This window comes from Orycteropus afer, unplaced genomic scaffold, assembly GCF_000298275.1.
Source record: "Orycteropus afer afer isolate SDZICR_OR568_19922 unplaced genomic scaffold, OryAfe1.0 scaffold00122, whole genome shotgun sequence".
NCBI classification, from domain to species: domain Eukaryota; kingdom Metazoa; phylum Chordata; class Mammalia; order Tubulidentata; family Orycteropodidae; genus Orycteropus; species Orycteropus afer.
In genome coordinates this window covers 1,510,365-1,521,956 of record NW_006921709.1, presented here as the reverse complement: position 1 = coordinate 1,521,956, position 11,592 = coordinate 1,510,365, and the positions used below count along the sequence as shown (strand labels likewise).

Genomic DNA, 11,592 nt, shown 5'->3' with positions numbered 1-11,592 from the left:
ATCTTCAAGGAAGCCTTCTCTGGTCCTCAAAATAGGTCAAGTTCAGGTTTGCTCAATCACTGCCCCTGAGCTCCTTCACTGTACTGAGCACAGTTATAAACACAGTTGCCGACCAGTCAATTCTGGCTCATGGTGACCCCATGTGTGTCAGAATGGAACTGAGCTCCACAGGGTTTTCAGTGGCTGATCTTTCAGATGTCAGGCTTTCCTTTCAAGGTGCCCCTGGGTGGACTCAAACCTTCAGCTTTTTGATTAGTAGCTGAGGTGTTGACTTTTTGCACCACCCGGGGATTCCAGTGCAATCACACAATTCCAGCACAATGCCATTTAATGCATGTCTCCCTTCCAGACTATCAGCCTCCTGAAAGCAGAGGCTATGTGCCTTATGTACTGCTGGACCCTTAGCACCTTGTCATCTGGAAAGTATCCAACAAATAATTGTTAAATGTCTGAATCACTTTCAATTTACCAGAATATTCAACAAGGCAGCCTCCATTCCAAACTTGTTTAGAAAACACTCCACATTATCTTATAGCCTAAGTAATTCTGTAAGTTTTTTCAATAGAGAGACTAATCAACACAATTTGGTTTCATTTGGTTACGAATATTGGTAACTTACGATCTTTCTTTTGTTTCATTTTAACGAAGTGCATTATTCTTGGAAATTTGTGCTGATTGGACTACAACGTAAAATGAATTCTCTTTTATTTGTAAAAGACTGAGTCATAAAAAGGCAGAATCAACCCATGCTTTTATTTCCACTGCATATAAAAATTTCATATGAAGGTATTGATGTACAGTACTATCCACATGGGCTGAAGAGAGGCTAAGAAACCACTAAAAGAATCATCATTTGTAATGCTCACACACAAGTTACTACTCTGAAAACATATCCAAAGAAATGAAATTTAACATTACCAAAATCAATAAGGATTTTTTTTGTAATTATAGTGTCCCTTATATACTGTTTAAAACAAAAGTAATCAAATTCCTTTGGACCAGGGCTGCTAAAATCTACAGTTTGTGTCAGGAAAAAAAAAAAAAAAAAAAGTAAAAATAAAAATAAATAATAGGAGGCTCATTTTTCCTAGAAAAAGAATCTCTCCTTTCACCAATAAGTCACGTGTTCCAAGGGCTGGGCAGCAATGGGAGTGGGTTTCCTACTAGCACTTTGTCTTAGCTTTTAGGAGCTGGCCATTATGCAATGCTAAATTACAAAAAAAAAAAAAAAAAAAATTAAATTAGGAAGTACAGGCAGTTCCCAGTTATGACCATCTGATTTACAATGGATAACTCCTACTTGCCCTTTAATATTATGCAAATTTGCCCTCACTTTGAAACTTTTCAATCAATCTCAACTCTCCACAAATTTATCACAATTACCTTCATTTGCTGCACATGAAGCTTTTAAATCACTGAAAAGTCTTCCAGCCTTTTCTTGCAGTAGAGTAAGGCTAAATAGGAACCGTAAGCCAGTTTCGACTTGTGTACAAATTCGACTTAAATGAGTTAGGAACAGATCTCGTTCATAACAGGGGGACTGCCTGTTAAGTGTTGGAAAACATTCTAGAGGATGGTGAACTCTTCATGCTTTGTGGACTGGCATAATACAAAACTTTGTGTTTAAATAGACAGGTTTACATACATATAAGGAAGTTTGGTGGATCTTTATTGAAGAAAAATTCTAGGGTAAAAAAAAATGACCTTTTCCTTACTGTATATCCTTTCAATGTGAAGTAAATGACTAACCAATATGTGCAACCTATCGCTCTAGTTTCAAATCAAGTTCATTTTCCTGTGTACCATAGAAGTTGAAAAGACTTTTTATAAACACTGGACAATGTATTTTCCCAATAGTGTTTGAAAGCAGAAAACTATCAAATGTAACTAACTGAAGAAGCTACTGATCAATTTTGGGGGAAAGGGGGTGAGATACTTCACATACACAGTGCTGCTCCATAGCAAGGAGTACTTAAAAGCTTGCATCCCAAAAGGGTCTCAGAATCGTCTAAAGGGTGTTTGTAGTTTTGTGAAGTCCAGCTATTGCCAGTAATCCAACCAATTCAAAGATCAATTATAAAATGCCCAGCCCTAGCCCCACCATTACCCTTACTTTCAAATGCAGCAAAACAGAAGAAAATATTGGTTAAAGTTAAGGCACAGCCCTGGGACCAAAGACCTGCAGCTATGTTTTTTTGTTTTTTTTTTTTTAATTTATATATCTTTATGTATTTTATAGTTTTCTTGAATCTTCCATAAACAAGCTCTAAGGTGACAAGACTAAATTACAGGAGAAAAGAAAATATACAAGGAGTTATGTATACACACCATTCATTCTCTCACCAAGAGTTTCCAAATATATCAACACCATCCCATCATGGGATGATGTTTTAATAAGAACTGTTAATTTACAATTAACATTACAGTATGTACATTACAATAAATACATGGTTGTAAACAGACAAACAAGACTGTATTACAGGTAAGGTCATTTGGTGAGAAAAAAAATGCATGGCACAGAAAATAAATAATGCAAAAATTATCATAAAGCTTTCTGTAAAATCCATTCATTCAAGTTTTTTTTTCTCCTTGACTGCAATTTGTTCTATCTACATTATTGTGTTGTGAATTTTAACTGATGTTAAACAAAATCAAAACAGCATTATTGTGTTCAGTAACTTGCAAGCTAAAATGTACTGGTTTTATACAAACTTAGACTATTGACCCATACAGTACCCAGATATTGCATTTTCTGATGACATTTTTGGAAATGTGAAGCCACTTATAAAAGGATTTTTTTTAAAGCAGTGTGTAATCCTGAAGCACACTTTGGCAAGAGAGGAGAGAAAAAGAAGGGAAAGGATAAGCAGATTGTACAGTGCATCATTAGTCCCTGTCTCTTGGATATTATGCCTTTTCTACAATTTGATTGTCCATCTGTTGGTATCTTCACAACATGGTACTATTAAGAACCAACAAGCTGGGCTGGGGGTGGGGTTGGATGGCTACCTTTATTAGTGTAGTTATAAACCTTTTCAGGTCTGGATTTGTGTCATATTGCTGCTTTTCAATTCTTTTTCATTAAGATTCCAGGCACTCTGTGGGAGGAATACCAAGAAATATGGAGGGGAGGGATAAGGGCATTTTAGAAGAGGAATAAACTCCACGCTCTTAGCCCTTCTTCAACAGAAAACTCCTTTCTAGAAATCCATCTGGGGCAAATCAAATGGAAACAAGTTCCCAAACTTTCTTGCCCAAAGACTTGACTCTAATTCAAAGATTACTGTCTGTTGGCTTAAATTTTGCAGGGGAAAGAATGTAGAAATCTGGAAAGTGGTTGATTCCTATTCTGCTCTCCATAAAGGGTCAGAACTATAAAGACATCGTTTTTCTTTCAAAAGTTCTAAGCATCATCAGTTAAGGAGCTCTGGTGATGCAGTGCCCAAGGCATTTGACTGCTAACCAGAAGGCTGGTGATTCAAACCTACCAGCCACTATGCGAAAGGAAGATGGGCAATCTACTTCCGTAAAGATTTACAGCCTTGAAAACCCAATGGGAGTCACTATAAGTCGGAATCGACTCGATGGCAGTGGATTAAGCATTAGTTGGTTCTCAGGCTGATACAATGGGGGCAACCTCCAGCTGGCCTCTCATTTCCCTGGCTGGTGACTTGGTTATCAGTCCCCAGAAGATGGCCTAAGAAGTCCCAAGTGTGTTTTCCAGGATTGCAAATTTTCTTAACTGTTCTACTTATTTTCCATATAGTCAGATACCCCCTTCTAGTCTCCATCTCAATTCTTCAATATCAATGTGGAAAATGATTATCTGGGTTCCAAACTCTTCACCATTAAAAGCTGAAATAGGAGGAACGTTCAAACTAAATTAATGCCAGATGATGTCAACTATTATCAGCAAGTAAATTAATTAATGTCTAAAATTACAATACAGCTTCTGGTGCTGAAACTGACCAAGAATGACTTCTGATTTTTCATTGAGGCACAATCTTCCTAACCAATCTATTATTTCAGGGCTGCATTGCATTCTCAATTCTTCAGCACTAGAGACATCATCAACTTCCTTCCCTCAGTGGGTTTAAAGTATTTCTTGTCTACAAGACATGCTTCTGGAGCAGTGATAACTAACAAAGCAATTCCTATATGTTGCATGGCTGTCCATTAAGAAAGTGTAGTTGTTACACTTCAAACTGCTCTTCAAGGATCATCCTCAGACAGTTCTTAATGGTATGGTAAAGCCATAGAAACAAAAAGAAGGTAGTTGCACTGGTGTTTGTTTATATATTCTATTACTATTCTTAAAATTTGCCTAGCTAGCCATTAACTTTTCTCTGTAAACCAAGAGTAAAAGCTAGTCATTATATATGACCTCACAGCATAAATGAATACTAACCCTAACTTAACTACCTGTTGTTGTATTTCATCAATTAGAATGGTGGTGATATATTTGATAAGACCCCAACTACACAACATGGACAGAGGTTCAAACACACACTAAATAATAAAGCAGCACAACAGGAAGAAAGATTTCTTACTACAACTGGCTGTAAAAATAATAAAAAGGAGCATGAAATGAGGGTTATTACAAAGACATGCACTTGTGAAATGAGGGTTTATCAACACAGCAAAAGGTTATAAGAAGACAATAGGTAGGAAAATATGTAAAAAAGACTGACCATTTTAGCTACTGGGTATTTATATATCTCCCACTTGCTTCAGATAACACCAACTGATGATGGAGTTTCCATGAGGCTTGAGACACATTAGACAAAATGCACATCAGAGTATTACAGAACAAATATTCACTTTGCACACTGTGATGAAAAATGCCAGTGGAGAGCAACTTTGCTTATCTGGAAAGAGTGAGACAAAAAAGCAAAGTAAACCAAGACCTACAAAAAGAGTTTCCTGTAACATAAACTTTTAAAATATGGAAGTCATTGGTATAGAAAACAATGAATCACTACAAATCAGTTAATTGCTATGAACTATAAGGTGCAAGTAAAATCGGTAAATTAGATTTATCCAGTGTAGCACAGATTTGTACTGAAAACTTGCAAGTTACTCCTTAGGAAAAAAAAAAATAACCAGTGGCAGATGAAGTTCTGAACATAGTTTTTTAAATATAATACCTCAATACATTTAATAATAAAAGTAAGCTCTACAAAAAATCTGTTTTACATATCATACAAAATGTAGAGGTCAGTGCAGCTCATTGAACCACACTCTTCAGTCATGTATCAGGAAGACTTGAAATTATAAAATTATGCAATTTCTGCAGCTCATCTTCCTCCTGGTAACAGATTCATGCTGTGTCCTATTCCTGATGCATCTGCTGCTTTATCCACTAGTTCACTCTGTCTGTGTAATGCCTTCTTTCTTCTGAAAATATTGCAAACAAATATAAAGAAAAGAAACCCCAAGATGTTGCCACTTCTAGGCTGCTTGATGAGCCACACTCCCTTCAAAACATGTTGGAGTTGATTTTATCTGCTTTGTCAGCTCTGTCAAGCTGAATTCTTGTTAAAATGCTGTTCACGAAGATGTCCCCCTTGCTCTGATGACATGGAGGTGGAAAAACTGGTTACAATATTCCTGAGCGCCAGACTGAGTAGTCAAGGTCAGTTTTTGTTCAACACACGTCCTGGCAGATGACAGTGAGGTGTGACCACGGTTGTGGCATGTGACATGCACTTCGGAAACAATTTTTCTACTTAAAAACAAAGAAAAAAGGGGGGGCATGAAAGTCTTTGCACTGTTACGTGTCGGGAGAATGATCTTCTAATACACAAGCTTCAGGCTGGCTTTCGTCTTCTGCTCCTACTGCTTCCTCTTCAACCTGTTCATCAAGGGGAATTTCTGTGGACTCCGAGTCTTGAGTACAAAGAGTCTTGGAGTCACTGCAGCTAGTGTCTTCCTCCACTTGACTTCCACTGTCCTTTTCTGTGTCTGATTCTCCATCTTCCTCTAGGGTTAGTTCAAACTGGAATTTCTCCGTCTGACCCTGCCGGCCCTCCTCTTGGTCATCAGGTGCAGGAGAGGGGCTCTGAGGGATTGTGCTCTGATACCACTCACGATTGTCCTCCAAAGTATCCAAAATATCTTGGGCGTCAGGATGGACAAGGTCTGCCCACGTCTCCCAGAGAGGATGAACAATATAGTCGATGAAGCCCACCTAGTTTAAAAAAAAAAAAAAATCAAGTCTGAGGGCCAAGAAATAAGGGAAAAAACTAACTAGACCAAACCTCAGAAATGTAATACAGAACAAAAGACTACTAATCTCATTTTGGCAAAACAGTCAGTCACTGCTTTAGGCAACAGACTAAATCAGGTGTAGCTATTAACTGGTTAAAATTAGCTTTTAGAACCCTTTGTTCAAGAGGAAAAATTTCTTACTCCAACAAATTTGAAAATCTAGAAGAAATAGATTTCTAGAAACATACTACTTACTTAAACTAACACAGACTGAGGTGGAAAATTTGAACAGACCCATAACAAAAGAAGAAATTGAACAAGTCATCAAAAAACTGCCAAAAAAAAAAAAAAAAAATTCCTGGCCCAAACAGTTTCACTGGAGAATTCTACCAAACATTCAGAGAAGAACTGACACCAATCCTACTCAAACTATTCCAGAACGTAGAAAAGGATGGCATCCTCCCAAATTCATTTGATGAAGCAAGCATAACCTTGATACCAAACCCAGGCAAAGACATCACTAAAAAGGAAAACTACAGACCAATATCCCTCATGAATATAGATGCAAAAATCTTCAACAAAATCCTAGCCAATAGACTCCAACAAAATATAAAAAAAATAATACATTATGACCAAGTGGGGTTCATACCAGGTATGCAAGGATAGCTCAACATTAGAAAAGCAACGTAATCCATCACATAAGTAAGATAAAGGAAAAGAACCATATGATCATATTAAAAAAAAAAAAAAAAAAAAAGGGGAAAAATGTTCAGTTGTTTACATGGTATGGCTTGAGGGTTGGACTTTATTTTAGAATAGCCAATGTCCAGGTGAACCCAGCTGACTTAAACAATGCCACATACTCTTATCAGTTGTTGTTGGTTCTGAGTCATGGTAACTCCATGTGTCAGAGTAGAACTGTGCTCCATAGAGTTGGCAAAGGCTCATTTTTCAAAAGTAGACTGTTGGGGTTTTTGTCAAAGCACCTCTGGGGGTCCTCACCCAATCAACCTTCTGGTTAGCAGCAGAGCACGTTACCTGTTTGTACCACCTGGGGACTCTGCTGTACTCGCAGTGTTGTTGTTGTTAGGTGCCAAGGAGTTGATTTTCGACTCCTAGCGACTCCATGTGACAGGGTAGAACTGCCCTGTAGAGTTTTCTTGTCTGTAATCTTTATGGGAGCAGGTCACCAGGTCACCCACCTGGGCTGCTGTGTGGATTTTTAGTCAGCAGACAAGCACTTAATTATTGTACCCGTGGGGCTCCTACATAAACTTTGTGAATACAAGTTATAAGAATGAAAGTGCTCTTCAGCTCATAAAAACTAATGTGGAACTGGGATTGTCAAAAGCAAAGTAAATTTTAAAAAGCTCAATAACAGTGTGTGATAGGTATGCAAAGTAAATGTAAAAGTTGTGGCTTGACTCTCTCTGAAAGCATCATGCTTAATGTGTTACCTGTGATTTTTCCACAGATGCATTGTGCTTGTCACACATGGGACTGATTTCCATGCCACGCTCCCTCTCGCGGTCTCCTTGGCGGAAGAACTCCTCCATTATCCGGTCCGTCCACTGGCGGTAAAGCTGGAGGGGCTTTGTTGGGTTGCTCAGATCTGCACAATGCACCATATTCTGAAGGACCTAAAATAGACAAATGCATTCTCTACTCAACACCTGCACCTTTTCTTTAATTTTCTTTTACTAGAGGTTCACATTCACATGACTGTGACACTTAAAAATACATGTAGTGTAAGATTTATCCCAAACAGCTCAACCGTGATGTGTCTGTGTGGGGTTCACACTTGTATTAATAGTCCCAAATTATGCCACTTCTACTGCATCTAGATATCTTAAGAGAAAGTGCTATGTACATGGTTGGCTAAATTCAGAGCCGTTTAAGTGGTTAGTCTTGGGGATGTTAGTTGTTCCATTTTTAATTGTAGGGAAGTGAAAACACCAATAGGATTTTACTGATTAAATCTCAGGAATGAGAATTTGGATAAAAGTCATGCCTATCATTACTAAAAATATAAGTTAAGAGAGAGGAAGAAAAAAAAATCTAATTCTAATAAACTGTTTAAAATCTAAAAAAAAATCTATGGCCCTGTGATACATTTTGGGCCTGGAATAAAACTCACTCCCAGGGGCTGGCTCTCAGCCCAATAGTAAACAGTGTACATGCAAGCCACTCAACCCAGGGGATGCACCCACATACTCTATGGAAATGCATCCCTTGGAGCAATCAACCACGGTGCATCAGAGGGGCAACATTCGCACAGAAGAAATGCAGGACACACAGGAGTGCATAACTATGAAGGGTACGGGGTGAGGGGCGTTACTGGGCACAGAGGGGAGGAGATTGGCTTAAGGTTGGGGATGGTAAATGGGGAATGGAACTAAATGTACATGAAATGTTGAATGTAAAACAAACTCTGCTCTGTACACTTGCACCTAAAGCACAATAAAAAAAAAAGTCTTATTCAAAGTTAGACACATAGACATGTGTGTGTATGCACACACCATCACACTGAACAAACTCAAACATAGGTGTACCTGAATTCTATCAGAATAATTATCAAGAAGAAGAACCCCAGAGCTTGTCACTTTCTTAGTTTCAACCATAGTTTTCAAGTCAGCCAGTAGATTCATATGTTTTGACATGTCTGTCGCAAGTACCTTAAAAGACAGAGAGTATTTTATTAAGGAAAAAAGTCAAAATTTACACACAAAAATATGCAGAATGTGAGAAAAAAAATGGAAAACTACTATAACATGTAGGAGCTCTGGTGGTGTAGTGCCTAAGGCACTGGACAGCTAACCAGAAGGCTGGTGGTTCAAACCCACCAGCCACTCCTCGGAAGGAAGGTTGGGCAATCTACTTCTGTAGTGATACTGCCTCGAAAACTCAAGGAGGGGTCGCCATGAATTGGCTCTGACTACACGGCAGTGAGTTTGGTTTGGTTTGGTTTACTATGACATCTACTAGTAGTGAACAGAATATTCTTTACTCGCTCCTGGAGCAGAGTCCATTTTTCTAGAAGCGCAGATACATGTATACAATAGGAACAAAAATATTAGGCCTTGACAAGCAACAGCCTACTGATAAAAAGTGATGTTGTCTCCATAAGACAGTACCACGTTTCAAAGTTTTTTCCACACACTGGATTAGACAGTGGTCACTGGAGTATGAACTGATGAAAGGCTGATGACAGAATGCTTCAGAAACAGACTATTCTGGTTAATTTTCAGCTTATCCCAGATAAATCAATCCTGCCTTTGTATGTACAAAGCTTAATGAAGTTTTGGGTAACCATATTTTCCTGTGTCTTTTAATCATGCCTAATGATACACACAGGGACAAGAATAAACATGGTGGTTCTAAATGGCACTGTCTATATACAGAAAAAGGGGAAAGAAATACATCTGAGCTATGGCCACTGCCCTCTGCTTTTGTTAGTCATCTTTCTCTGCTCACTACCAGACTGGGGAAGCTCAGAAAATTAACTACAGCTACTGAAACTGGGAAACTTAGTACAGAACAACACTCCAGCAGCTGGGGCAGCTTCCTAGAACATAAGTGGCCACAACAGGTTTGGAAATTCAGTTCCTTTCACCTGATCCTCATCTCAGCTTATTTATGAATGTATGTATGTATGTATGTATGTAAATGTATGTATGTATGTATGTATGCAAATATGTATTTATTTAATAAACAACATGCATGATAGTTCTCTTCTTATGCTATCATCAGCTACTTACGATGTCAATGACCATTTTTCTTAATGACTGTCTTTGCTTTTTGGTCAAATTCTGGAAAATGTCACAGTTTTCTTCCTGGAGCAACTTAAAGCCCACAGCCAAGTGATGGTTCTCTAAGACAGAAGAATCATTGTACATCAAGGCAAGTTCAGAGTCTGAAAGAAAGACAAGAGGTGGAAGATCAGTAAAGCTGTTCACTCTAAAGTTATCTTACTCTTGATATCCTGAAATAACTTTGGATTTACAATGCAATTTCCCCTAAATATCTCCCCTGTCCTTACTTGACAACAAGGAACTTGGTGGTATAGTTCCTAAAGAATTTGACTGCTAACCAAAAGATTGGTGGTTCAAACTCACCAGCTACTCTGTGGAAGGAAGACTGGGCAATCTAATCCGTAAAGATTTACTGCCTCAGAAACTCAAAGGGGGTCGCTATGAGTCAGAATTGATTCAATGGCAGTGAGTTTGGTTTTTTTTTGGTTGACATGACAACACCCAAGAGAGAATGTACAGGATAATGTAACAGTGGAAAGATCACTGGAAACTTGGAGTGCATTCCAACACTACTAACATGTGGCAAATCACTGTGGGCCTCAGCTTTCTGTTTTCTAAAGTGAAAGAAGAGCTGAAGCAGATGATCTTCAGCCTCCCCTCCAAACCTGCCTCACGTAGCTTAATAAACTCAGCAGAACATATCCACATCATAAAGTGTTATATTCCAAAAAGATGTGGATTATCTAATCTATATATAAAGGAGCTCTGGTGGTGTAGTGTCTAAGGCACCTGACTGCTAACCAGAAGGCTGTGGTTCAAACCCACCAGCCACTTCTTGGAAGGAAGGTTAGGCAATCAACAACTTCCACAGTGATTCCGCCTCGGAAAGCCAAGGAGGGGTTGCTATGAGTCGGGTCTGACTTGATGGCACATAACAACAACATTTTATATAATGAAAGCATCATGTAATTTAAGCACTGTTTGTACTTGGAGATGATTCAAGAACAGTTTAGAACATGTGAATGATACTAGATTTGTTCATGTTGTTCTTACTTGTTTTTCTTCTATACAAGTCTAAGCTGCTTCTATGCAAGTCTAAGCTGCTTCTATGCAAGTCTAAGCTTTATTCATTTTTTCTATTTCCCTCGCCAAGTATCATGGCAGTTGCTATGTATATGTATATTGCTCTTCCTGCCCACACTGCTGACTTCACAAACACTGTGTTTAGCTGTCTACATAATCTGATGCAGAATTCTCCTGCTCTCTTAACCACTGCTCTGGACCGGTCTATTTTTAGCAATAAAGACCCTACCTCTTTCTTAGTTCCTGTTCTAGGTCTATAAGGTAGTTACTAAGAAAAAAAAAATAGTAATAATAAAAAATTGAGTATTGCTTTCTTCTATTTCCACTGAAGTCATTGTAAAGACTAAAAGCACATGTTGTTGTCGTTGTTACATGCTGTCGAGTCAGACCTGACTCATAGTGACCCCTCCTTGGGTTTCCGAGGCAGTATCACTATGGAAGTAGATTGCCCCAGCTTCCTTCCGAGGAGTGGCTGGTGGGTTTGAACCGCCAGCCTTCTGGTTAGCAGTCAAGTGCCTTAGGTACTATGCTACCAGAGCTCCTGAAA

At 38.5% G+C, this 11,592-nt stretch overlaps 1 protein-coding gene across 1 annotated transcript in view; it reads right to left on the bottom strand.

Moving 5' to 3' along the window:
• Positions 1-5,773: 5,773 nt before the first annotated feature.
• PDE4D (phosphodiesterase 4D) overlaps positions 5,774-11,592 on the bottom strand; it is a 1,343,868-nt gene continuing 1,338,049 nt past the window's right edge. The window contains 4 exon segments of the mRNA XM_007944148.1: positions 5,774-6,190; positions 7,668-7,850; positions 8,763-8,885; positions 9,969-10,123. Coding sequence (XP_007942339.1) covers positions 5,774-6,190; positions 7,668-7,850; positions 8,763-8,885; positions 9,969-10,123 — 878 coding nt within the window.